We start from the raw sequence: 27,175 nt of genomic DNA on the forward strand, positions 1-27,175 counted from the left end.
ATATAAAAAGTGGTAGCTTCCAGTATCTTCAAGTGAGGGATTTTGTGGAGGCAGGTTTTGACCTTCCCGCACCTGGGGCTACAGGATAAGGTGGTGTTGAGAACAGGAGTAGGAGAGGGGGCGGTCTCAGAGATCGACAAGGAACTGATGGAGTGGGAGGGAGTGCCGATAGGGGAGGTGAAGAGATAGTGGGAAGAGCTGGGTGGGGAGTTGGAGGCTGGACTATGGGAGGAGGCCCTGAGGCAAGTCAATGTATCCTCGTCGTGTGCCAGGCTTAGCCTGATATAATTTAAGGTGGACCACAGGGCTCACATGACAGTGGCCTGGATGAGCAGGTTCTTTGAGGGGGTGGAGATGTGTGGGAGCTGTGCAGGCGTCCTGCGAACCACGTCCCTATGTTTTGGGCATGTCCGAGGCGGAGGGAATTCTGGCAGGGGTTTGCTGATGTCATGTCAGAGAGGTAAATGTCCTGGCCTTTGCCTCCCTGGTGGCCCGGAGATGGATCCTACGAGGATGGAGGGACTCAGACCCCTGAAGTCAGGGGCATGGGTTAGCGACATGGCGGGGTTTCCCAGACTCGAAAAAATTGGGGATGTCTGCAGAGGTTTACCCGGAGGTAGCAGTTGTTCATCGACTTCTTCGAGAATAATTAGGCGGTCGGGGGGGGGGGGGGGGGGTTGGAAGAGAGAGGGAGGGTTAGTTATATTATTTTGTTCTTGTTGAAACCTGATGTTTAAAATTGGCAAAATTATAAATGCCTCAATAAAATGTTTAACAAAAACAGATTTGGCAGCATCTGTATTCTGAAAAAAAGTCATATGGACTCGAAACGTCAGCTCTATTTTCTCCACAGATGCTGCCAGACTTCCTGAGATTTCCCAACAAAAAAAAAAATAGGGAGCAATAAATAGTCTGTTGCACATCTAATTATTCAATTAACGTAGCAAAAATCAGCAATGTGCTGTGGACTGCCAGAGAAAGAATTCTGCAGCGATGAATATAAGTACATAGGTATTAGAAGCAGTAGGGAATTCAGCCGAGCCCGCTCCGCTATTCAATCAGGTCACGGCTGATCTCTTCCTGGTCTCAAATCCACCACCCTGCCTGCTCCCCCATATCCCTTAACCTGTTTTTAAAAAGAACCAGGAATCTCCTTCTTGAAATCATTTAATGATTCAGACTCCGCCATACTATAGAGTAGTGAATTCTACACATTCACCACCCTCTGCGAGTAGTTTTCCTTTATCGGTTTTAAATCTACCACCTCTCAACCTATAATCTATGACCGGATCCACCCAAGATAACCTGTTGCCAAAGTTTAGGGCAAGAGTTCCTTTAGTATGTGGAGCCTTGGAGCCTCAAAATTACATTTCAATTACAAACACATTCAAATAGATAAAATACACAAAATACTTCATGCAACACGTGTTCAATGTACAAGTTCCTTAATTTTTATTATCGGTTTTACTCCTATGCTGCCCTCAAACAAAACAAAAAGTATTTACATACAATCACCTTTTGGTTGTAAACCAAGCTGGAAAATAAAGTACTGGATACAAATTGTACACAATATTTTTTCCACCAGAAGGTCAAGTACTTAAGATATATGTTACTGTATTGCATAGAACTGGAACTGCAGCTCCTTTCTGCAGACTTTGAATATGGCGCAGTAAAGTGTCCCCTGATGCAAAGCAGTTATGCAATTTAGTAGCAAGTCAAAGGCTGGAATAAGTTATTGAACATTTGTGAAATGTAAAATACACAGGATGTAATTTACATTGCTTTGTGCATTTTTAATAAAGTCAGGTTCATTAGGTTTGATTTTGAACAGAAAATGCCAAAGAAATCAATTAAATTTTAATGGCAGAAATAAAATCTCACTAAGAAGTTTTAAAATTATTGGAGGTAATTTTAACCTGTGCAACGTAGGCAATTCACTTTTACTCATTACGTAATTTTGCTCTTAAATGCTGTTGACATTAAACCAGATTAAAGTTTTATTAAATAATTGTACAACCTAATATTGGATTGGCAATTTATGGAAATCAATTCAGGTGGTTGAGAGCACTAGCTCTGAATTAGATAGAACCATCTGGACAGTTATAAATAAGTAAAAATTAAGATCCAAGGATGTCACAAAAGAAATCAGAAGGCAACAGAATACTGATTTTCCATGGGTTGTACATAATGATAATGTGCATTTTTGGTGTACTAGGGGAAATACTATGTGCTGTAATGTCAAGTCTTGGAGATAAGTCAAATGAGTTGTGCAAATCTGGTTAGTAATGAGGAGTTTTGGGGTGGAGGAGGAGAGATTTGATTATATCGGCCGCTATAAGCAAAATTACTCAGCCCATGTAGATTCCTCAGGGATAGGCAACACCGCATGGTGCTACGACTTGCCAAGAAAAAATTAAAACCAAAAAATCTCATGGCCTGAATTATCAAGGTGGTGGTGGTGGGAAGAGGGTTGAGAGAAGCTCACATCATTGCTAACCCCAGCAGCCAATGCCAAATTACACTCAAATGAACATTGACTGACATAAAATGGGACTTCTGCTCTACCCAGGAGGAATGTATATCTTGGAGCTCAACCAATCTGGTTGGTTGGTAGCTCTCCAGGCAGTGCTTCAGTGGCAGGATGAGACACTAATGATCTACCTGGCATTAAGTCCCAGATGACAGGCAAGTGGCATTGGTGGGGAGGGCACCTAGCCTTGTTGAGGAGAGCGCCCCAGGTCAGAAGTGGGCTTTTGAAGTTTTGAAGGAGCCCCCATCTGCCTCACATCATGCCCAAGATTGAACACTTCATCTCCGCCCACCCCCCCCCCCCAAAACTGACATCCTTCCACCAGCCTAAATATTAAGGCTGGGCATGAAAAGGCCCTTAAGTGGCTACGGGACAATTCCCCATCTGAGGCCTTGCCCACCCCAGCACAAAACTGCTACTAGATCGGGGAAGGTATTCCCGTTCCATGCCATGTCACCCGTGCAGGGGGGTAAACTGAAAATGGATTAACCAAAGATGGCTTGAAGTGCAAAAAAAGTTGGGAATGGTTATTGATTAAGGCATTTATAGTCATGAGGGGCACCGCACAAGGCTGTATCTAACTGGTGAGCATGCCTCGATTTAAATTCTACTAAAGCCATTCCTTGTTGTGAATTCTGTAATGATGTATGGTAGATCTCTTTCCTCGTTACATTATGGGGAAATTTGGGCGGATAAAAACTTGCTGAACCAAATATGCCTGGAACGCATATGGAAGCACTGCAGAAGATGCAAGAGAAAGATTTACAAGAATCAGAGAGTGGTATGTTTAAAAAAAAGGAAAGGTACACAAATGGGGGATTTCTCTTCTAGAAAAGGTAAAGAACATGTAATAGAACTTATTAAAATGAAGTGTTCCAAATGGTGGACCCAGAGCATTTTTCTACTTATGGGTAATCCAAAATTTTGTATTGCAAGGGCAGCACGGTGGTGGGTTAGCCCTGCTGCCTCACAGCGCCGAGGTCCCAGTTTGGATCCTGGCTCTGGGTCACTGTCTGTGTGGAGTTTGCACATTCTCCCTATGTTTGCGTGGGGTTTGTCCCCACAACCTAAAGATGTGCAGGCTAGGTGGATTGGCCACGCTAAATTGCACATTAATTGGAAAAAATGAATCGAGTACTCTAAATTTATTAAAAAACAAAACTTTTGTATTACATATATTAAAGATAGCAACTAATAAATTCAATAGATGGTTAGTTCGACACGGAGTAGCTGCATTTAGGGGGAAGCTAGAAAAGAGAAATTAACAGATACCAACAGGCTTTGAGGAAGGGGGTGTTGGGGAAGGTTGCTCATGTGAAAAATAAAGAGTGGCATTGACCAATTGGACTGAATAGTCTTTCTATGCTGCAAATTTTATGTAATACAAGACAGTCTCTTCCCACATTTGCCATTTTGATGAAGAACAAGTAACAATCATCAATATGTAAAAACGAGACTTCCGAAGCCGCACATTTCGGCGGCTCCCGCTAGAACGGACCTTTGGGCTCTCCAGCGGAAATTTTTCGACGACTTCCCGCGTGGGAAGGTGAGAGCAAGGTCCCCCTTCCATAGTATATGGAGTAGACCAGAAGTGGAGCGGTAATGAAAGCGGCTTTGGAGCAGCGAAAGAAACGAGGGAGGGACTTCCGGTTGCGGCGATGCCTTGCTAGCCGCACGTTTCGGCGTCTCCAGCTCAGACGGACCTTCGGGCTCTTTTAAGAGCCCCAACGGGAAATTTTTGGGCGACGCAACCCGGTGTGGGGTGAGTGAGTAGGGAGCCCCCCCCCAACAATGGAGGAAAATATCGGCGGCGGCGGCTGCAGCGCGAGGAATCGTCGACGAAAGGGAGAAGACACAAGATAGCGGCGGAGAAAGCTCAGGCGACATGGGGGCCCCGAGCAAGACGAATTTTTGAGACGGTGTGTGGAGCTACTAAAGAGGGAGGTGCTGACCCCAATGCTACAGGCAATTGAGGGGCTCAAGGAGGCACAAAGGACCCAGGAGACAGAGCTCCGCGTGGTGGAGCAGAAGGTGACGGATAATGAGGACGAGATCCTGGGCCTGGCGGTCAAAACACAGACGCACGAGGCACTCCATAAAAAGTGTATTGAAAGGATCGAGGCCCTAGAAAACAGAGCGCGAAGGAAGAACCTTCGGATACTGGGTCTCCCTGAGGGAGTGGAAGGAGCGGACTGTGGAGCTTATGTAAGTACGATGCTAAGCTCATTGATGGGTGCTGAGGCCTCTGCGGGCTCCTTGGAGGTGGAGTGGGCACATCAATATGTGCGAGATCTCCTTCTCCCATGTCCATAAAGTGTACTCCCGGATAGATTTTTTTGTTTTGGGAAGGTCGTTGATCTCAAGGATGGAAGAAGCTGAGTATTCAGCCATAGCGGTCTCGGACCATGCCCCACACTGGGTGGACCTGGAACTAGGAGAGGAAAGGGAACAGAGAGCACTCTGGCGATTAGATGTGGGATTGATGGCAGACGAGGGAGTGTGTGGAAGAGTGCGGGGGTGTATTGAGAGATACCTGGAGGTCAATGACGACGGGGAGGTCCGTGTGGGAGTGGTATGGGAAGCACTAAAAGCGGTGGTCAGAGGAGAGCTGATCTCCATTGGGGCCCACAAAGGGAAAACAGAGGCCAAGGAAAGGGAAAGATTACTGGGGGAGATTTTAAGGGTGGATAGGGAATTTGCAGAGACCCCGGAGGAGGGACTGTACAGGGAGAGGAGACGATTCCAGACGGAGTTTGACCTCCTGACCACCAGAAAGGCGGAGGTGCTGTGGAGGAAGGCACAGGGGAGGAGGTATGAATATGGGGAAAAGGCTAGTCGCCTGCTGGCTCATCAGTTGCGAAAGAGGACAGCGGCGAGGGAGATAGGGGGAATTAGAGACGAAAAGGGAGCCACGGTGCGAAGAGCAGGGAAGATAAATGAGGTGTTCAAGACCTTTTATGAGGGACTGTATAGGTCCCAACCCCCAGAGGGAGAGGAGGGGATGCGACAGTTCCTGGATCAATTGAGGTTCCCGAGGGTGGAGGAGCAGGAGGTGGAAGGCCTGGGGGCACCGATTGGGGTGGACGAGGTTATTAAGGGGCTGGGGAACATGCAAGCAGGGAAGGCTCTGGGACCAGACGGGTTCCTGGTGGAATTTTATAGAAAATATGTGGACTTGTTGGCCCCGTTGTTGGTGAGGACGTTCAATGAGGCCAGGGAAGGAGGGACTTTACCCCCGACAATGTCGGAGGCGACGATATCGGTAATTTTGAAGAGGGATAAAGATCCGTTGCAGTGCGGGTCCTATAGACTTATTTCATTATTGAATGTGGACGCCAAGTTGCGGGCAAAGGTACTGGCATCGAGGATAGAGGACTGTGTCCCGGGGGTGGTGCACGAAGACCAGACAGGGTTCGTAAAAGGGAGACAACTGAATGTTAACGTGCGACGACTATTAGGGGTGATAATGATGCCCCCAGTGGAGGGGGAGGCAGAGATAGTGGCGGCAATGGATGCAGAGAAGGCATTTGATAGGGTGGAGTGGGAGTATTTATGGGAGGTGTTAAGGAGGTTTGGGTTCGGGAATGGGTTTATTAGCTGAGTCAAACTTCTTTATGGGGCCCCAACGGCAAGTGTAGTCACGGGTCGGCAAAGATCGGAGTATTTCCGATTATATAGGTGAACAAGACAGGGATGCCCGCTGTCTCAACTGTTGCTCGCGTTGGCAATTGAACCTTTGGCCATGGCGTTGAGAGACTCCAGGAAATGGAGAGGGGTGATTAGAGGGGGAGAAGAACACAGAGTCTCGCTATACGCGGCTGACCTACTGTTGTATGTGTCGGACCCAGCGGGGGGGGGATGATAGAGGTTATGCGGATGTTGAGGGAGTTCGGAGATTTCTCGGAATATAGGCTTAACATGGGGAAGAGTGAACTATTTGTGATACACCCAGGGGACCAGAGTAGAGAGATAGAAGGCTTACCGCTAAGGAAAGTGGAAAGAAACTTCCGATACTTGGGGATTCAGATCGCTAGGAGCTGGGGAACCTTGCACAGACTTAATCTGACACGATTGGTAGAACAAATGGAGGAGGACTTCAAGAGGTGGGACATGCAGCCTCTGTCGTTGGCGGGCAGAGTGCAGGCAAGATGATGGTCCTCCCGAGGTTCTTATTTGTATTTCAATGTCTCCCTATACTAATCACGAAGACCTTTTTCAAAAAAATAGACAGGAGCATCACGAGATTCGCGTGGGCAGGTAAACTCCCGAGGGTAAGGAGGGGGTTCCTACAACGTAGCAGGGACAGAGGAGGATTGGCGCTACCAAATTTGGGCGACTACTATTGGGCCGCCAATGTGGCGATGATCTGTAAATGGATGATGGGGGGGAGAGGGAGCGGCGTGGAAAAGACTGGAGAGAAAGTCCTGTAAAGGGACGAGCTTAGAGGCGCTGGTGACGGCGCCGCTACCGTTCTCACCAAAAAAGTGTACCACGAACCCGGTGGTGGCGGCAACATTGAATATCTGGGGACAATGGAGGCGACAGAGAGGTGTGCGGGGAGCCCTGGTGGGGTCCCCAATCAGGAACAACCATAGGTTTGCCCCAGGACGAATGGATGGAGGATTTCAGAGCTGGCACCAGTTGGGAATTAAGAGGGTGGGAGATTTATTTATAGATGGGACGTTTGCGTGCTTGGGAGCATTGGAGGAAAAGTATAAGTTGCCCCGGGGAAACTTCCTTAGATATATGCAGGTGAGGGCGTTCACTAGACAACAGGTGAGGGAATTTCCGCTGCTCCCGGTACAGGGGATTCAGGACAGAGTGCTTTCGGGGGTGTGGGTCGGCGAGGGCAAGGTGTCAGAGATATACCGAGAGATGAGGGAAGAGGGGGAGGAGTTGGTGGGCGAATTAAAAGGAAAGTGGGAAGAAGAGCTAGGGGAGGAGATAGAGGAAGGTATGTGGGCTGATGCCCTAAGCAGGGTAAATTCCTCTTTCTCATGCGCCAGGCTTAGCCTGATTCAATTCAAGGTGCTACATAGAGCACACATAACGGGAGCAAGACTGAGCAGGTTCTTTGGAGTGGAGGACAAGTGTGGGAGGTGCGGCGGAAGCCCGGCAAACCACGCACGTATGTTTTGGTCGTGCCCGGCACTGGAGGGGTATTGGAAGGGAGTGACGGGAGTGATTTCTAAGGTGGTGAAGGCCCAGGTCAAACCAGGCTGGGGGCTAGCTCTATTTGGAGTTGCGGATGAGCCGGGAGTGCAGGAGGCGAAAGAGGCCGACGTTGTGGCCTTTGCGTCCCTAGTAGCCCGGCGCAGGATTCTACTCATGTGGAAGGAGGCGAAACCCCCCGGACTGGAGGCCTGGGTAAACGATATGGCGGGATTCATAAAACTGGAGCGGATAAAGTTTGCCCTGAGAGGATCGGCTCAAGGGTTCACCAGGCGGTGGCAGCCATTCCTCGACTACCTAGAGGAACATTAGAGGGAAGACAGATGACCAGCAGCAGCAACCCAGGGGGGAGGTGGGTGGAAGTTTTAGTTTATGTTAAATGACTATGTTGATTAGCCATTTGTTTATTGTTAAACTTTCTTTACTGTTATGTTTGTTCTGTAAGGGGAAAAAATTTTGTTCGAAAAAATTTCAATAAAAACATATTTAAAAAAAAAAGAAAGAAACAAGGGAGAAAAAACAAGATGGCGGAGGTCGAGCAGCAGGGGTTTTTCAGGCGCTGCATGGAGCGTAAGAAAGAGGTGCTGGCACCATTGCTGACGGCGATCGAGGGGCTGAAGGAGACCCAAAAGGCCCAAGGGGCAGAGATCCGGGAAAAGCCACTGAGAACAAGGACGAGATCTTGGGCCTGGCGGTGAAGATGGAGGTGCCCGAGGTGCTGCGCAAGAGGTGGGCCGAAAGATTTGAGGACCTGGAGAACAGGTCGAGGAGGAAGAATCTTCGGATTCTGGGTCTCCCTGAAGGGGTGGAGGGGGCCGATGCCGGGGCATATGTGAGCACGATGCTCAATTCGCTGATGGGTGCGGAGGCCTCTCCGAATCCCCTGGAGCTAGATGGGGCTCATCGGGTTCTGGCGAGGGTACCCAAGGCCAACGAGCCGCCAAGGGCGGTAGTGGTGAGGTTTCATTGTTTCGTGGACAGAGAGTGTGTCCTGAGATGGGTCAAGAAGGAGCAGAGCAGCAGGTGGGAGAATGTGGTGATCCGAATCTATCAGGACTGGAGTACAGAGGTGGCAAAGAAGAGAGCTGGTTTTAATCGGGCCAAGGCGGTGCTGCATAGGAAGGGGGTGAGATTCGGAATGCTGCAGCCAGCACGATTGTGGGTCACATTTCAGGATCAACACCACTACTTTGAAACACCTGAAGAGGCTTGGACCTTTATACAAACTGAAAAGTTGGACTCAAACTGAAGGTCTGTGGTTGTGGGGGGATGTCAGTTGTATACGGGGTTTTAACTATGCGTAGGGAATGTTCCAGGGGTGGGGCGATGGATGGGGATGGGGGAAAGAGATCTGATGGGGAGACTGTGGGGAATGTGGGCGCCAGTGCTGTCAGGAGGGGAGGCCCAGGGATGGGGGAAATTGGGATAAGGCCGCAACAGGAGCTGCGCCAGAGGGGGCGGGGCAGGCTCAGGAAAGCGCGGGCTTTTTCCCGCGTTAGGGAAGGACGGGGGGGGGGGGGGGGAAAGAGCGCCCACCGATTGCTGGGGAGGAGGAGGGGGGGTGATTTCCCTGAAGAGGGACTACTTGATTTCTTTGATCCTGAAGCAGGACAAGGACCCACTGCAATGTGGGTCGTATAGGCCGATTTCGCTCCTTAATGTGGACGCTAAGTTGCTGACAAAAGTGCTGGCTACGCGGATTGAGGACTATGTCCCGGGGGTGATTCACGAGGACCAGACAGGATTTGTAAAGGGCAGGCAGCTAAACACCAATGTGCGGATGCTCCTAAACGTGATTATGATGCCATCGGTGGAGGGTGAGGCGGAGATAGTGGCAGCTATGGACGCGGAGAAGGCCTTTGACCGAGTGGAGTGGGAGTATCTCTGGGAAGTGTTGTGGAGGTTTGGGGAGGGGTTTATCAGTTGGGTTAAGCTCCTATAAAAGGGGTGCCCCCTGTCGTTTGCATTAGCAATTGAACCTTTGGCCATGGCATTAAAGGGAGTCCAGGAAATGGAGGAGGGGGGGGGGGGGGGGTCCGAGGAGCATAGAGTGTCGCTGTATGCAGACGACCTGTTGTTGTATGTGGCGGATCCAGTGGAGGGGATGGTGGAGGTCATGCAGATCCTAAGCGAGTTTGGGGACTTCTCGGGCTATAAGCTCAATGTAGGGAAAAGTGAGCTCTTCGTGGTGCATCCAGGGGACCAGGGAAGAGGGATAGACGACCTACCGTTGAGGGGGGCGGAAAGGAGCTTTCGGTACTTGGGGATCCAAGTAGCTAGGAGTTGGGGGGCCCTGCATAAACTTAATTTGAAGCGGCTGGTGGAGCAGATGGAGGACTTCAAACGATGGGATATGTTGCCACTCTCGCTAGCGGGCAGGATACAGTCGATTAAAATCATGGTCCTCCCAAGGTTTCTTTTTGTGTTCCAGTGCCTTCCTATTATGATCACCAAGGCCTTTTTTAAGAGGGTAGGCAGGAGCATCATAGGTTTTGTGTGGGCAAACAAGACCCGAGGGTAAGGAGGCAGTTTCTGGCGCGTAGTAGGGACAGAGGAGGGCTGGCGTTGCCGAATCTGGGTGGCTACTATTGGGCAGCCAACGTGGCGATGATCCGTAAGTGGGTGATGGAGGGAGAGGGGGCGGCATGGAAGAGGTTGGAGATGGCGTCCTGCAAAGGAACGAGCCGGGGGTGCTGGTGACGGCACCGCTGCCGCTCTTGCCGACAAGGTACACCACGAGTCCGGTGGTGGCGGCAACGTGTGGTCCCCGATCAGAGATAACCATCAGTTTGTCCCAGGAAGGATGGACGGGGGTTTTCAGAGCTGGCACCAGGCAGGGATTAGAAGAATGGGGGACCTGTTCATCGATGGGACGTTTGCGAGCCTAGGGGCGCTGGAGAAGTTTGGGCTCCCCCCGGGAAACGCTTTCAGGTACATGCAAGTGAGGGAGTTTGTGAGGCAACAGGTGAGGGAATTCCCGTTGCTCCCGGCACAGGGGATTCAGGACAGGGTGATTTCGGGTGTATGGGTCGGAGAGGGCAAGGTGTCGGCGATATATCAGGAGATGAAAGAAGAGGAGGCGGCTTTGGTAGAGGAGCTGAAGGGCAAATGGGAGGAGTTGGGGGAGGAGATTGAAGAGGGTCTGTGGGCTGATGACCTAAGTAGAGTCAATTCCTCTTCGTGTGCCAGGCTCAGCCTGATACAGTTTAAGGTTATTCACAGAGTGCATATGACAGGGGCGAGGCTGAGTAGGTTTTTTTGGGGTGGAGGACAAATGTGGGAGGTGCTCAGGAAGCCCGGCGAATCACACCCATATGTTCTGGTCGTGCCCGGCACTGGATGGGTTCTGGAGGGGTGTTGCGAGGACTATGTCTAAGGTGGCGAAAGTCCAGGTCAAGCCAAGTTGGGGGCTAGCACTATTTAGAGTGACGGACAAGCCGGGAGTGCAGGAGGCGAAAGAGGCCGGTATCCTGGCCTTTGAATCCCTGGTAGCCCGGCAGAGGATCTTGCTATTGTGGAAAGACGCGAAGCCCCCCAGTGTGGAAGCCTGGATAAATGACATGGCAGGGTTTATTAAGCTGGAGAGGATAAAGTTTGCCTTGAGAGGGCCTGTGCAAGGGTTCTTCAGGCGGTGGCAACCGTTCCTAGACTATCTCGCGGAGCATTAGATGGAGGTCGGTCAGCAGCAGCAGCAACCCAGGGAGGGAAGGGGGGATAAGGGTGGGCAGGGAAAGGGTTTTTTCCTAGGGGCACTTGAGAAAGGAAAAACATAAGCATATGGGAAAGTCAATATGTGCGGGAGGAACCCATTGTACAAGTTCTGTATTGTGTTGGATTGATATGTTTATGGCTTGTTCTGTTACTTTTCTTTTTTGTTACGGGGGGGGGGGGGGGGGTTGAATGGTTGAACATTTTTGTTGCAAAATTCTGAATAAACATTAAAAAAAAGTTAAACTGAAAAGGTGCCATTCTGTTAAATACTCAAAGTCTAATAAAGCTGCATTACCTGATGATACTTATACATACAAGTTACAAACATCAAAACAAAGTTCTTAGCTTAAAAAAATGGCATCTCAGTAGCACAGCAGTAACAGCACCAACAACATATCTTCATCCAAGTTCCAGGAACACGTCACACTGGTCTGTCAAATCTCAGGTACATCCTCTAAGCAGAAAATCACAGTAGACCATTCATTAAAAAAAGCAACGTGTTTGTGTTGGGGTAAGAGGGAGGAAATGACACCACCAGTGGAAGGATGCAGGAGGAGGAATACATTCCGCTGTATGGAATTAAAAAATAAAGCAATTGCTTTTCAAGTTTGATTCTGAGCTACCAATTTCTGATTCCAGTTTCTATTTCTACATGTTATCACGAGTGGGCTCATTTCATTTTTCATCCACCAATGTCACAGCATTGCCATAGACAGGACATGAAAACTAAACCGATTGCCGCCAATCCAGTGTGACTTAGAAACTCATCAATTCCAGCATGTCTGGTCATTTTTTTTTTTTTTTTAAATAGCTTGTGACTCAGGTGAGTAAGTAAGTAAAACTCTTTACTGGTGCATCAGTAATACACACAAGATACTGTACTATAACAAATATTTAAAAAATAAATCAAACAAGTAATGCAGCTTGAAACTCCACATCACTCATGCTGTAGCATCCAATTCCTGAGATTTGTGAGTGGTTTCCATTTCCATGGGCTCTCCTTTGCCACCTTCATCTAGGTTCTCCTTATTCTCTTCTTCCTCTGTTATCACCACAGCAGCTTCCTTTTCAGATTTTGTTTTGAGAACCACTTTCTGCTAAAATATAGTTATAAAATTATTTTAGAAAAAAATGTTTGCTGTAACTGACAATCCTAACCAGTCAGGCACCAGGAACAGTTGCAAGTGCACTTGACCCACATTGTGACTGTTGGTTTCTCCCACCAAAATTATGGTTTTGGCCCCCAGTCAGTTTAACACTGCAACATGTAAATAGAATATTAACTGCCAGGTTGTAACAATTTCCCTCCCCTCTAATTTATATGGTATTCGGGTTGAAAATTAGTCTCCCCACCTTAATAGCATATATAACTACACTATCATATTAGTTCTGAAATTTATGGAGCAGTCAAAAGCATGCCATTTTGGTTCAGAGTTTCAGATTTGATAATGAGGGAGAAAGAAAACCAATTACTTTCATCACTTTCCAAGCACCGAATTGATACACAAGATGTCTAAATAGCAAACAGTTGATTTGTGGCGTGCAGAGGACTTTATAAAATCGGTGACCAGGTCAGAAAGGAGGAGTGCAAAGGCTTCCCACACGGCAGTTAGCTAAATTCATGGATAACAGGACACTTAGGGCTGGATTCCTCCGCCCTGCCCGCCGCAAGATCGCCACGGCGCGACACAAACAATGGAAAAGTCCATTGACCTCGGGTGGGATTCTCTGGTCGCTGGGCAGATGCAACCAGAGAATCCCGCCCTTAATCTCAGGGTCATGGGTTTGAGATAAAATTTGAAATACACAATTGATTTTTAAATGTTCTCCCACACCCCTTTTGGGTTTCTCCCTTCCAGGACTCCCATCTTTCATCCCCCCCACCCACCTGTGGGTCTTCCACCCCCCACCTAGCACCTGGGCGGCAAGCTCAGCGCCCCGGGCTCTTGGCCTATGAGCAAAGATGGCTACTTCACTCCCCACAGAACCCCTTCCACCAGGTTCATGTGTTTCAAAAGGATTACTAATCGGCACCAGCGTGACCACTTGCTGGGGATGTCGCTGAATGACAGGAGACCGTTGGATAAGGGGTGGCTCCCGTTATTGTATGGAAATTGGGCTTAAGTGGTGATAATTGGTTTCTCAACTCGCTACGGCAAAATCCCAATTTCGCCTATGGGAGTGGGCCGGTTGCATCGCAAACTATTTGGCAGCTGGCGCGGTTCTCATTTTTGGCCTCTCCCGCTTTTCACCAGCCTCGTTTTGCTTGAGTGTAACGAGGCCAGAAGATAATGCCAATAGTTTTGTCAATTGTGTGAATGCAAATAAGGATGCAAAGCCCAGATATGTTATGTGCAGGGCAGTACTGGCAAATGAGGGAAGTTTCAGATTTTGAAAGAAGTGGCGGGTGAACAATTCCTTTCAAGGTTGAGGCCCCAGAGTCAGTTATTAATTTACAGCTTTGAAATAACTACAATGCTGTATCTGAACTGTGATACCACATTAAAACACGGCAAAAGCCCATGAGGCTGTCAGCATTCTGGAAATTTGTTTGAAGGACATTTAGATGCATTCTTGGACACAGTGGGGAGTATGTGATCAATTAAGAGGTGATTTCTTGATTTAAATCACCATTTCCAGTTCCTATGCAATGTTAGTATGTCTGTTAACTCAACACTTACCTGGTCACTGGTATTTGCAAATTTGGGGAACATTTTAGCATAGATCTTTTTCTCAAGATCCAACTGCTCTCTTATTTTTTTCTGGCAGATTCCAATCTGGACTTTGGCTGCCTTGTTGGGGTAAAGCTGCACAAGCTTTTGGAAATTTTCTTTTGCTAGTTCATAATCGTTCATTGCGAGTCTTGCCTCACCCATTCGGAAAAGGGCCTTTTCATTGTTTGCATCTAGCTCCAATGCCTGAAATAAAAGCAGAAGCTTAAAGCATTACTTTTCGAAGCATCTCTTATCCCATCAGGTCAGTTATCCCCTCGAGCCTGCTCCACACCAATTAATGAACTCATGCTGATCCATGACCTAACTCCATATACCCACCATTGCCCTACGTCTGGTTAACAAGAATTTGATCAATCTCAAAACCAAGTATTGACCTGGCATCAACAATGGTTTGCAGGAGAAAGCTTCATTGTTACCATCCGTTGCTTGTAGAAGTGTTTTCTAACTTTACTTCTAAAAGAGTGACTCCTTGTAATTTAACACTTGAGTCAAGGTATCGTTCTGATAAATCTACATGCACTCCCACATAGACCACATTTCCACGTTGTGGTGCCTGAACGGCTCACAGAACTATAGGTGTGGTTCAATCGGAGCTCTGTTTACCTGAAGCAGATTTTATCCCCCTCCCCACTATATCCTAGTCCTCTCGATACAAAGCCTATCATTCATTTAGTCTTTGATTCATTTCTACCCATTAATGCTATTTTCACGGTCGAGGACTCAACCTTTCTTTTTCGGGCTAAAATGGGTGACCTCACACCAGCTTATACTGAAATTCATTGGCCAGTTTTGCCCTCTCACTTAATCAAGCATTATCTCATTGTAAGTTTATGCTTCTATTTACACTGCTTTCACATAAAAGTGTGATTGCAAACTTGGATAATGTAGCCACGTAAAATGGCTGCTTCCCGATTAATTTGGCCAAAACCCGATTTAAAATGGCTAACCGGAAAGGCTGATGGGAAAAGCAGGTAACAAGACGCAAACGGACAGCTGCAGGCAGAATATCATATTCGGCTCTGGGGAAGTCGGCCCAGATCGATACTCCGGACTATTAACAGCCCATCAACCCAGACATCTGCAGTTATACTCAGGACCATTAGCAGCCCATCAACCCACACATCTGCAGTTTAATCGGCTATCCCCGGGAACAATTGCAACATATTAGCAATTGAATGCCGGGCCAGACCTGTCGGCGCCTGCAGTGGCCGAAACAAAGGCAGGTGAACAACCACCCCCCGATCGGGGAATCGCCTCGCAATTGGATGTATCGAACCCAGTGATTGGGAACAAGTCCAATCACTTGGGACTCAGGGTCAAGGGCCGCCTCGAGAGGCGGGAAGCCCCTGGGCCCTATAAAGTGAGGGACCAAGTTCAAATCGCTCTCTCTCTCCCTTCTTCGCCTGCTCGAGACCTTCGCAAGAACATCAACCGGCAACTGTAAGTTTGAATCCAGCGATCGCTATCCGATAAAGACTCCTAGCCATCGACCTGTATCAGCCTTTTGAATCCCGCGGGCCAGATCAGATTCAATAAGCCATTCGTTTCCCTGACCTGGTGGGCCCTTCCTAAAGCTAAGTATTGGCCAGTAGTGATAGGTTTATTATATAGATAGTAGGGTTATTGTATAATAATTTCTGTGAATTGATAGTATCAATGGCCACCCTCGAGTACTATGCCAAATAGCCAACATACATGTATTTGAGTGTAACTGCAAGAAGCAAACAAGCCTTATGTACATCTCACCTGAAAGTCAAACAGCCATTTTCTAGCAAGTGCGACTGACTAGCAACCAGGAGCAGGAACTCGGTTTATACTCTAGGCCTGCGGCATGAAGGCCAAATGTGGTCTTTCTATGACTTTAGCCTACATAGCATGAATCATGGATTATATCCACGGCCTTTCTAAATTTGGGAGCAGTTCTGCATCAAAAGTGATACATTAACCGAGTTGTTGAGAAAACTCATGTGCCATTCATCTTTACAATTAATTTGTACATTAGACATAAAAAAAGTTCCTCACCTTTTCACAATTCTCTACAGCTTGCAAATTCTCATCCATTTTGATGTAGCACATGGCAAGGTTGAGATGGGCCGCTAGCCTCAATGCATTGGATTGTTTTAGATTTTCTTCATTTAGTCCACTCTCATGTTCCAGCCAAGAAACAATTTTCTTGTAGTGGATAGTGGCTTGCTTATATTTGCGCACCTGGTAAAAATAACCATAAGTTACATGAAGTATGCAGTTACAAGAAGGAAGAATAAAATAATTCTTTAGTGACCAAGAACTGTAAGATTCCACCAGCTTCCCACTCTGCTCCAATCAGGGGCTGGTTTAGCACAGTGGGCTAAACAGCTGGCTTGTCATGCAGAACAAGGCAGCAGCGCGGGTTCAATTCCCGTACCGGCCTCCCCGAACAGGCGCCAGAATGTGGCAACTAGGGGCTTTTCACAGTAACTTCACTGAAGCCTACTTGTGACAATAAGCGATTATTATATTATTAATCACGGCTTTGCCAATTCTGACAGGTAACTAACTACATGTTATGATTAGCTGAAAATCAGTACGAGTTAAGTATTTTGGTACATGTTTTAAAATTAATTTCCAGATGCAATTCTTAACCACTATTAAATTACTCAGCAAAGTATCAACATGTGATATTGCAGATGGAAAAAGAATAGGATAATGTTCGAGGCGAATGTCAATACAAGTAAGATGAGATTGTTTTTTCTATTGTACTTGTGTCCATATTTATAAATTCAGAAGTCCCAGTTTCAAGGTTTATTTGGTATTGGGAAAGAATAGGTGTAGAAGACATCTAATTAGCAGTTTCAGGTGGATACAAGACATACATGATTCACCTGTGGAGATGGCCGAAGGAAGAATCCATAGTGCCCCCCCCCCCCCCACACAAAAGAGTGGGCGAGAGGGGCAGAGAGCGGGTGAGGGGGAAAATTAGTTTGAAAAACACTGGACCGCACCAATCAAATTTAAAAAGTACTTGGACAGTTTCTTGGAAACGGTTTCATCTAGTATTGTTCAATTAGGCAGCATTAATTACTAAACTCATGGTAAAAGATCCTCACATTCAATTCGGTATAAAGTTTGAAAGTGACGCACTCCAGGCGTAAATAAGAATCTGAAACAAATCAATTACATAGGTGCGATGGGAAGGGTGGCTAAGGTTGACTGCATTTTAGACTGAAAGGTATGGCAATAAATAAATGGTGCGAAACATTTAAAGAAATAATTCATTTCATTATAAAACAAAACTCAGCAAGATCCATTCCTGGCTTAGCCTGTATTAGATTAAAAAAATAAAGTCTTACATTATTGGAAAGAATGGTATCAAGTCAGAGGACTGGGAGTGTTGGGGAAATAGCAGAGGCATAGACATTAAATATCTGTTCAAGTTTCACAGTAGAAAACTTAAATTATAAACCAGAAACAGAGGACAACCAAGGAGCTAACTTCGGGTAATTAATACCAGCAAAGGAAAAGTATTGGAGAAACTCAAGGGGCTACAATCTGACAAACCCCAAACCTGATGGCCTACAGCCAAGGGTTTTAAAATCGGTTGTTACGGGGACAGTGGACGCACCGGAATATCCAACATTCCCAGGATATTCCAGAATGGTCCCAACAGATTGGAAGTTAAAACACCACTATTCAAGAAAGACGGGGAGAGAAAACAGGGGGCTTGTGGCTTGACATCTGATGTCAGGAAAATGCGAGAATATATTGTGTAAAATTTTAACAATGCACTTAGTAAACCATAGTATGATCTGGCAAAAATCAGCATATTTTACAAGAGAGAAATCCTGACAAATTTCTTATTTTTTTTTGAGGATGTAACTAATAGGATAGATAAATGGGATCCAGCAGATGTAGTATGCTTGAGATTTCCAAATTGCATTCGATAAAGGGCTACACAAAATATTCATTCACAAGGTATTATAAATTTGGCGGTAATATGTTAGCTGGGTAGGGGATTGGTTGACAGGATGTAAACAGGAGGGGTAAGCAGGGCATTTTCAAGTTGGCAGGGTGTGCCTAATGGGAGTGCCAAGTATTGAGGGTTCAGCATGTACAATTTATATTAATGACTTGATGATGAAACTGAAAATTATGTATCTAAGTTTGTATCATCGGCAAAGTTGGGTGGGAATGCAAGCTTGTGAGGACACAAAGAGGCTGAAAAGATATATAGATAGGTCAAGTGAGTGGGCAACATGGCGGCAGATCACATATAATCTAGCAAAGTGTGAATTTAATGAAAAACAGAATATTTTTTAAATGCCATGAAACTTATGTTGATGTCGAGAGGGAGTTGGGGATGCTTGTACAAGGAACACATGAAGTCAGCATGCAACTACAACAAACAATCAAGGTGGCAAATAGGCCTTTTAATGCAAGGGGACGGAGTACAATAAGCAGGAAATCCTTGCTACAATTGTACAGGGCTTTAGTGAGACCCCACCTGGAATATAGTGCATAGTTTTGGTCTCCATATTTAAGGAAGGATACACTTGCATTAGAGACCGTACAGCAAGATTCACTAGATTGGTTCTTGGGATGAAGATTGTCCTACGATGAGAGGCTGAGTAAATTGGTTGCCTGGGTTGGAGCATTTCAGAAGAATGAAAGATGATTGCATTGAAACATACAAGATTCTGAAGGGGCTTGCCACAGAGATAATTTTCCCTAGCTGGGCAATCTAGAACATGGAGGAAAACAATCTCTGAACAAGGAGCTGATTATTTAGAAACTGTAATGAGAAATGCCTTCACTTCGGAAGACACAAGACACAAATTTGTCAAACAGGCTTACTCTCTCGTAAATGTTGATTTTGTCAGATCATACTAAGTGCATTGTTAAAACTTCACACGATATATTCTCGCATTTTCCTGACATAGAAATTTACAGTGCAGAAGGAGGCCATTTGGCCCATCGAGTCTGCACCAATCCTTGGGATGACCACCCCACTTAAACCCACACTGTCACCCGTAACCCAGTAACCCCTTCTAACCTTTTTGGATGCTAAGGGCAATTTAGCAGGGCCAATCCACCTAACCTGCACATCTTTGAACTGTGGGAGGAAACCGGAACACCCGGAGAAAACCCACGCAGACACGGGGAGAACGTGTAGACTCTGCACAGACAGTGACCCAAGTCAGGAATCAAACCTGGGACCCTGGAGCTGTGATGCCACCATCTGATGCCAGACCACTAGTTCCCTGTTTTCTCTCCCGGTCTTTCTTGAATCAAATCATAGGAATTCTTACTTGAGGTTTGTGGATTCTTCATTGTTGAATATATTTAAAAGGCTGAGGAAGACAGATTTTTGGACTCTCGGGAATTAATGGATAAGGGGGTGGGAGCAGATGGACAGTTGAGACATGAGAGATTGTGGGGCTCAGAGGGATGCGTGTGTCCTATTGAGCAATTCACAAAAGGCTGGTATGCAGATACAACAAGTAATTTGGAAAGCTAATAGAATTGGCGGTGTGGTAAATAGAGAGGAGGAAAGCTTTAGATTACAGGATGATATCATAGATCATAGAATCAACAGTGCAGAAGGAGGCCATTCAGCCCATCGATTCTGCACCGGCTCTTGGAAGGAGCACCCTACCCAAGGTCAACACCTCCAACCTATCCCCATAACCCAGTAACCCCACCCAACACTAAGGGCAATTTTGGACACCAAGGGCAATTTATCATGACCAATCCACCTAACCTGCACATCTTTGGACTGTGGGAGGAAACCAGAGCATCCGGAGGAAACCCACGCACACACGGGGAGGATGTGCAGACTCCGCACAGACAGTGACCCAAGCCGGAATCGAACCTGGGACCCTGGAGCTGTGAAGCAATTGTGCTATCCACAATGCTACCATGCTGCCCAGCGCAATCTACTGGCTGCGTTGCGGCCGGGCTTCCTGATAGCCGTTGCGCCTAGTGAAATCTAACATGATCTTGAGACGTCGCGATCTGGATCCAGCCCACAATGGGCTGGATCTCGTCTCGCCGAGGAGACCACAGCCAGGCGACGTTCAGTACTGGCCCCCACAAAGGGGGTAAATAGGTAGGTAAAGTGGTTAAGAAAGGATACTTGCATTTATTAGCTGGGGCACAGACTATAAAAGACCAGGGAGTTTATGAGGGAGCTGTATGAAACGGCAGTTAGGCCACAGCTAGAATATGGTGTGTAGTTATGGTCGCCGCACTATAGGAAAGGTGTGAATGCACTAGAAAAGGGTACAGGAGATTCACCAGGATGTTGCCTGGGTTGGAGCATTTCAGCAATGAAGAGAGGCTACCTAGGCTGGGATTGTTTTCCCTCGAGCAGGAAAGGCGGAGGGGGCCTGATAAGGGTGTACAAATTTTGAAATATAGATCGGAAGAAACTTTTCAACTTCGTGGAGGAGTCAATAACAGGGGGCATAAATTTAAGGCAATGGGCAGGAGATTTAGAGGGGTTTTGAGGAAATCGTCGTCACATGCAGAGTAGTGGGAATCTGGAACTCACTGCCTGAAAGGGTAGCAGAGGCAGGAACCCCTCACGACTTTTAAGAATCACTTAGAGCACTTGAAACAAGGCTACGGACCAAGGTCTGGAAAATGGATTAGGATAGGTGTTTTTTTTTTGGAAAATATATTTATTTAAATTTTTCAACAAAACCCCTACCCCAAAGAAGAAAAAGAAACAAAAACACAACAAGCAGAAATTATACATTGGATTTCCCCCAAATACAATAACCCCCCATAACACAAATAGGGAAACCCCCCCCCCCCACCTTAACCCAAACCCCATCCCAAAAGAAACCCCCCCCTCCCTCCCCCACACCCTAGGGCTGCTGCTGCTGACCTCCTCCTAACGCTCCGCGAGATAGTCCAGGAACGGTTGCCACCACCTGAAAAACCCTTGCACAGACCCTCGCAAGGCAAACTTTATCCTCTCCAGCTTGATGAACCCGGCCATGTCATTGATCCAAGCTGCCACACTAGGGGGCTTCACATCTTTCCACAACAACAAAATCCTCCGCCGGGCTACCAGGGTCGCAAAGGCCAGAATACCGGCCTCTTTCGCCTCCTGCACTCCCAGCTCATCCGATACCCCAAATAATGCCAATCCCCAGCTCGGCTTGACCCGGGCGTTCACCACCTTGGACATAGTCCTCGCAAAACCCCTCCAAAACCCATCCAGCGCCGGGCACGACCAGAACATATGGACGCGATTTGCTGGGCTCCCCGAACACCTCCCACATCTGTCCTCCACCCCAAAGATCCGACTCAACCTCACCCCTGTCATATGCGCTCTGTGAGTAACTTTAAACTGTATTAGGCTGAGCATGGTGCAAGAGAAGGAAGAACTAACTCTACTCAGGACATCAGCCCACAGCCCCTCATCCATCTCCTCCCCAAGCTCCTCCTCCCACTTGCCCTTCAACTCCTCCACCGAGGCCTCCTCCTGTTCCTGCAGCTCCTGGTAAATCACCGAAATTACCCTGTCCGGAATCCTACGTGCCGGAAGCAGCGGGAATTCCCTCACCTGCTGCCTCACAAACGCCCTCACTTGCATGTACCTGAAAGCGTTTCCCAGGGGTTACCCAAACTTCTCCTCCAGCGCCCCTCGGCTCGCAAATCCCTGCCCGATGCCAGCTCCGAAACCCCCCATCTATCCTTCCTGGGACGAACCGATGATTCTCCCGAATCGGGGACCACATCGAGGCTCCCACCTCACGCCTGTGTCATTTCCACTGCCCCCAGATCTTCAACGTCGCCGCCCACCGGACTCGTGGTGTACCTTGTCGGCGAGAGCGCCAGCAGTGCCGTCACCAGCGCCCTCAGGCTCGTGCCCACACAGGACGCCATCTCTAGCCTCTTCCACGCCGCCCCCTCTCCCTCCATTACCCACTTACAGATCATCGCCACATTAGCTGCCCAATAATAGCCACATAGATTCGGCAGCGCCAGCCCCCCCGTCCCTGCCACGCTCCAGAAACACCCTCTTCACCCTCGGGGTCTTATTCGCTCACACAAATCCCATGATGCTCTTGCTTACCCGTTTGAAAAATGAAATGAAAATCGCTTATTGTCACAAGTAGGCTTCAATGAAGTTACTGTGAAAAGCCCCTAGTCGCCACATTCCAGCACCTGTTCGGGGAGGCTGTTACGGGAAAAGGCCTTGGGGATCAAAATGGGAAGGCACTGGAACACAGGCGGGATTCTCCGTGTGGGAGATACGGGGCTGGATTCTCCATGTGGGAGACGGGGCTGGATTCTCCGTATGGGGGAAAGAGAAACCTTGGAAGGACCGTCGTTTTGATTGACTGCACCCTACCCGCTAGTGAGAGTGGCAGCATATCCCATCTTTTAAAATCCTCCTCCATCTGCTCCACCAACCACATCAAATTGAGCTTGTGCAGGGCCCCCCAACCCCTAGCTACTTGGATCCCCAAGTACCGAAAGCTCCTTTCCGCCCTCTTCAGCGGCAGCTCGTCTATCCCCCTTCCCTGGTCCCCTGAGTGCACCACAAAGAGCTCACTCTTCCCCATGTTGAGTTTATACCCCGAAAAGTCCATAAACTTCCTTAGGATCCGCATGACCTCCGCCATCCCCTCCACTGGATCCGCAACATACAACAGGTCATCGGCATACACCTACACCCAGTGTTCCTCTCCCCCCCCGAACCAATCCCCTCCATATCCTGCACTCCCTCAGTGCCATGGCCAGCGGCTCAATTGCCAGTGCAAACAACAAGGGGGATAGGGATACCCCTGCCTCATCCCCCAGTACAGCCGAAAGTACTCCGACCTCTGCCGGTTCATAGCCACATTCGCCTCAGGGGCTCTATATAGCAGCCTGACCCAACTGATGATGAACCCCTCCCCGACCCAAACCTCCGCAACACTTCCCAAAGATACTCCCACTCCACCCGGTCGAAGGCCTTCTCCGCGTCCATAGCTGCCACTACCTCTGCTTCTCCCTCCACCATCATAATCATATTGAGGAGCCTCCGCACATTAGTATTTAGCTGCCTACCCTTCACAATCCCGCCTGGTCCTCATGAATCACCCCCGGGACACAGTCCTCAATTCTCGTAGCCAGCACCTTCGCGTCAACATTGAGTGAGATCGGTCTATATGACCCACATTGAAATGGATCCTTGTCCCGCTTCAAAATGAAGGAAATCAGCGCCCTGGACATTGTCGGGGGCAAGGTCCCCTCCTCCCTCGCCTTATTAAAAGTCCTTACTAGCAGCAGGTCCACGTATTTCCTGTAAAATTCAACCGGGAACCCATCCGGCCCCGGGCCTTTCCCCGCCTGCATGCTCCCCAATCCTTTAACCAGCTCCTCCAGCCCAATCGGCGCCCCCAAACCAGCCACCTGCTCCTCCTGAACCCTCAGGAACCTCAGCTGATCTAGGAATCGTCACATCCCCTCCTCCCCCCGCTGGGGGCTCAGACCTGTACAGATCCCCACAGAAGTCCCTGAATACCTTGTTTATTCTCACTGCACTCCGCACCCTATTCCCCCCCCTCTATCCCTAACTCCACCAATCTCCCTCGCTGCCTCCCTCTTACGAAGCTGATGTGCCAGCATCCGACTCGCCTTCTCCCCATACTCATACGCCGCCCCTTGCGCTTTCCTCCACTGTGCCTCTACTTCCCCCGTGGTCATCAGGTCGATTCCGTCTGGAGGTTCCGTCGCTCCCTAAGTAGCCCCTCCTCGGGGGCCTCTGCATAACTCCTGTCCACCCTTAAAATCTCCCCACCAACCTCCCCCTCCTCTCTCTCTTCTCCCTGTGAGCCCGAATTGAGATTAGCTCTCCCCTGACCACCGCCTTCAACGCCTCCCAGACAACCCCCACCTGCACCTCCCCATTGGCCTCCAAGTATCTTTCAATACACCCCCGCACCCCCCCTCATCCACCAACAGTCCTACATCGAGGCGACACAGCGGGCGCTGGTCCCTCTCTTCCCCCAAATCCAGCTCCACCCAATGCGGGGCGTGGTCCGAGATGGCTATGGCCGAATATTCCGTTCCCTCCACTTGACATTAGCGCCCTACTCAAGATGAAAAAAATCTATCCGGGAGTAGGCTCTATGGACGTGGGAAAAAATAGGAAAATTCCCTGGCCAGCGGCCTGGCAAACCTCCATGGATCCACTCCCCCCATCTGGTCCATAAACCCCCTGAGCACCTTGGCCTCTTACCCATCCTGGACCTAGAACGGTCCAGTGCTGGGTCCAGCACCGTGTTGGAAGTCCCCCCCCCATTATCAAGCTTCCTACCTCCAGATCCGGAATCCGACCCAGCATGCGTTTCATAAATCCGGCATCATCCCAATTCGGGGCATATACGTTCACCAGTACCGCCCGCACCCCCTGCAACCTACCACTCATCATCACATATCGACCTCCATTATCCGCTACAATATTCAGTGCCTCGAACGACACTCGTTTCCCCACCAGTATTGCAACCCCTGTTCTTCGCATCCAGCCCGGAGTGAAAGACCTGCCCTACCCATCCCTTTCACAGCCTAACCTGATCTGTCACCTTCAGATGCGTCTCCTGGAGCATAACCACGTCTGCCTTCAGTCCCTTGAAGTGCGCGAACAACCAGGCCCTCTTGACCGGCCCGTTCAGGCCCCTCACATTCCAAGTTATCAGCCGGATCAGGGCGCTACTCCCCCCGCCGACTAGCCATCTCCTTTTCTAGGCCAGCCACGTGCCCGTGCCTCCCGCACCCTCCAGTCCCTCAGGCGGCGGACTCCCGTCCCGACTACCTCTCCTACCTCCAGCTCCCCTTTGGCCAATGCAGCAGCAACCCAGTCTCTCTCTCTCTCTCCCCCCCCCCGATCCTCATATAGCCATTTTACTCCCCCCATGACACTCCCGTAAGTCAGCTGAATCTAGGATAGGTGTTTAATGGCTGTAGAACTCTATGTACTGTAAAACTCTATGACTTTATAATGTTATCATTATTGCAAGGGGTGGGGGGAGGAAGGGCAGCACGGTAGCTCAGGTGGATAGCACTGCTCCCTTATGGCGCCAAGGTCCCAGGTTCGATCCCGGCTCTGGGTCACTGTCCGTATGGAGTGAGTTTGCACATTCTCCCCGTGTTTGCATGAGTTTCACCCCTACAACCCAAAAGATGTACAGGGTAGATGGATTGGCCACGATAAATTGTCCCTAATTGGGAAAAAATGAATTGGTTACTCTAAATTTAAAAAAAGAAATTATTGCAAGGGTGATTGAATACAGAAGTAATGAGTTTTGGGTTTTTGCTTCAGTTGAACTGGACACCGGTGAAACCAGGGGTGAAATTCTCCGCAAACGGCGCGATATCCGCCGACTGGCGCCAATCAAGACGGGCATCGCGCCGCCCCAAAGGTGCGGAATGCTCCGCATCTTTGGGGGCTGAGCCCCAACATTGAGGGGCTAGGCCGACGCCGGAGGAATTTCCGCCCCGCCAGCTGGCGGATACGGCCCTTGTTGCCCCGCCAGCTGGCGCGAAAATGACATCTCCGGGCGGCGCATGCGCGGGAGCGTCAGCTGACAGTTTCCCACGCATGCGCAGTGGAGGGAGCCTCTTCCACCTCCGCCATGGTGGAGGCGGAAGGGAAAGAGTGCCCCCATGGCACAGGCCCGCCCGCGGATCGGTGGGCCCCGATCGCGGGCCAGGCCACCGTGGGGGCACCCCCGGGGCCAGGTCGCCCCGCGCCCCCCCCCCAGGACCCCGGAGCCCGCCGCCTTGTCCCGCCGGTAAGGTAGGTGATTTAATTTACGCCGGCGGGACAGGCAATTTATCGGCAGGACTTCGGCCCATCCGGGCCGGAGAATAGAGCGGGGGGGGGGGGCGCCAACCGGCACGGCGCGATTCCCGTCCTCGCCGAATATCCGGTGCCGGAGACTTCGGCAACCGGCGGGGGCAGGATTCACGCCAGCCCCCGGCGATTCTCCGACCCGGCAGGGGGTCGGAGAATGTCGCCCCAGATTTGCAGTACTCTGTACAGTATTGGCCTCATTATTCAAGACGTAAATGTATTGGAAACAGTTCAGAGAAGGCTTACTGGACTAATACCAGCAACGAGTGGGTTATCTAAGACCCAGGAAAACATGTTTTAACTCTAATCGTATTACCTTGAAATACAACGTTCCCTTCTCTTTGACAATGAGCGACTGCTCCAGCTTCTCATCGGTGTTCATTTCCCAAGACTCTTTTGCCTGATAAAATATTTTCAAAAAAATTTTCATACATAATTTAAAAACTACTACAGGGACAACCAGTCACCGATCTAAAACAAAATACTGCGGATGCTGGAATCTGAAACAAACAGAAAATACAGAAAAAACTCAGAATGTCTGGTAGCATCTGTAGAGAGGGAAAATAGCATTAACGTTCCGAGCCTGCATGACTCTTCTTCAGAGTCATAGATATACTCCAATCGGAATGAGCCATGGAAAAAAAATAGACCCCCAGGATTTGAATTTCTGGTGATTATCGAATAACCTGTGCTGCAAAGTGCATAAAAATTATCAGTAGGCAAGGACAGGATTTGCTGCGACATCCTCCTGACAAATATTTTACCACAAATGATTGAACACCCACCATCCCATCCAACTTCCTCACATTAGAAGTTGAAACTTTGAGGGTGGTTTCTCCCAACTTTTCCAGAATATACATAAGAGTTGTAATGATAATTAGATAAAAGCAAAATTACTGCGGATGCTGGAATCTGAAACCAAAAGAGAAAATGCTTGGAAATCTCAAGCAGATCTGGTAGCATCTGTAGGGAGAGAAAAGAGCTAACATTTCGACTACAAGGCTTTGACAAAGGGTCACCTGTACTCAAATTAGCTCTTTTCTCTCCCTACAGATGCTGCCAGACCTGCTGAGATTTTCCAGCATTTTCTCTTTTGGTTTCTAATGTTTGATTGGCCTCTTCTCCTCAGAACAACCATGTTGTATACAGTCTGGAATAAAATTAATCTGGTCAACACTCAGGTCAGTTAAGGTG

At 48.6% G+C, this 27,175-nt stretch overlaps 1 protein-coding gene across 2 annotated transcripts in view; it reads right to left on the reverse strand.

The window, feature by feature from the left end:
* Positions 1 to 1,428: 1,428 nt before the first annotated feature.
* LOC140396278 (peptidyl-prolyl cis-trans isomerase FKBP4-like) overlaps positions 1,429 to 27,175 on the reverse strand; it is a 47,328-nt gene continuing 21,581 nt past the window's right edge. The window contains exons 7-10 of one of the 2 annotated variants that reach the window (XM_072484674.1): positions 26,298 to 26,381; positions 16,171 to 16,356; positions 14,095 to 14,331; positions 1,429 to 12,507 (exon numbers count right to left, since the gene is read on the reverse strand). In XM_072484674.1, coding sequence (XP_072340775.1) covers positions 12,355 to 12,507; positions 14,095 to 14,331; positions 16,171 to 16,356; positions 26,298 to 26,381 — 660 coding nt within the window. In that variant the 3' untranslated portion in view covers positions 1,429 to 12,354. Of the gene's footprint in view, positions 12,511 to 14,094; positions 14,332 to 16,170; positions 16,357 to 26,297; positions 26,382 to 27,175 lie in introns of both variants that reach the window. The other variant, XM_072484673.1, reaches the window with a different exon arrangement.

Source organism: Scyliorhinus torazame, chromosome 19, assembly GCF_047496885.1.
Source record: "Scyliorhinus torazame isolate Kashiwa2021f chromosome 19, sScyTor2.1, whole genome shotgun sequence".
NCBI classification, from domain to species: Eukaryota; Metazoa; Chordata; class Chondrichthyes; order Carcharhiniformes; family Scyliorhinidae; genus Scyliorhinus; species Scyliorhinus torazame.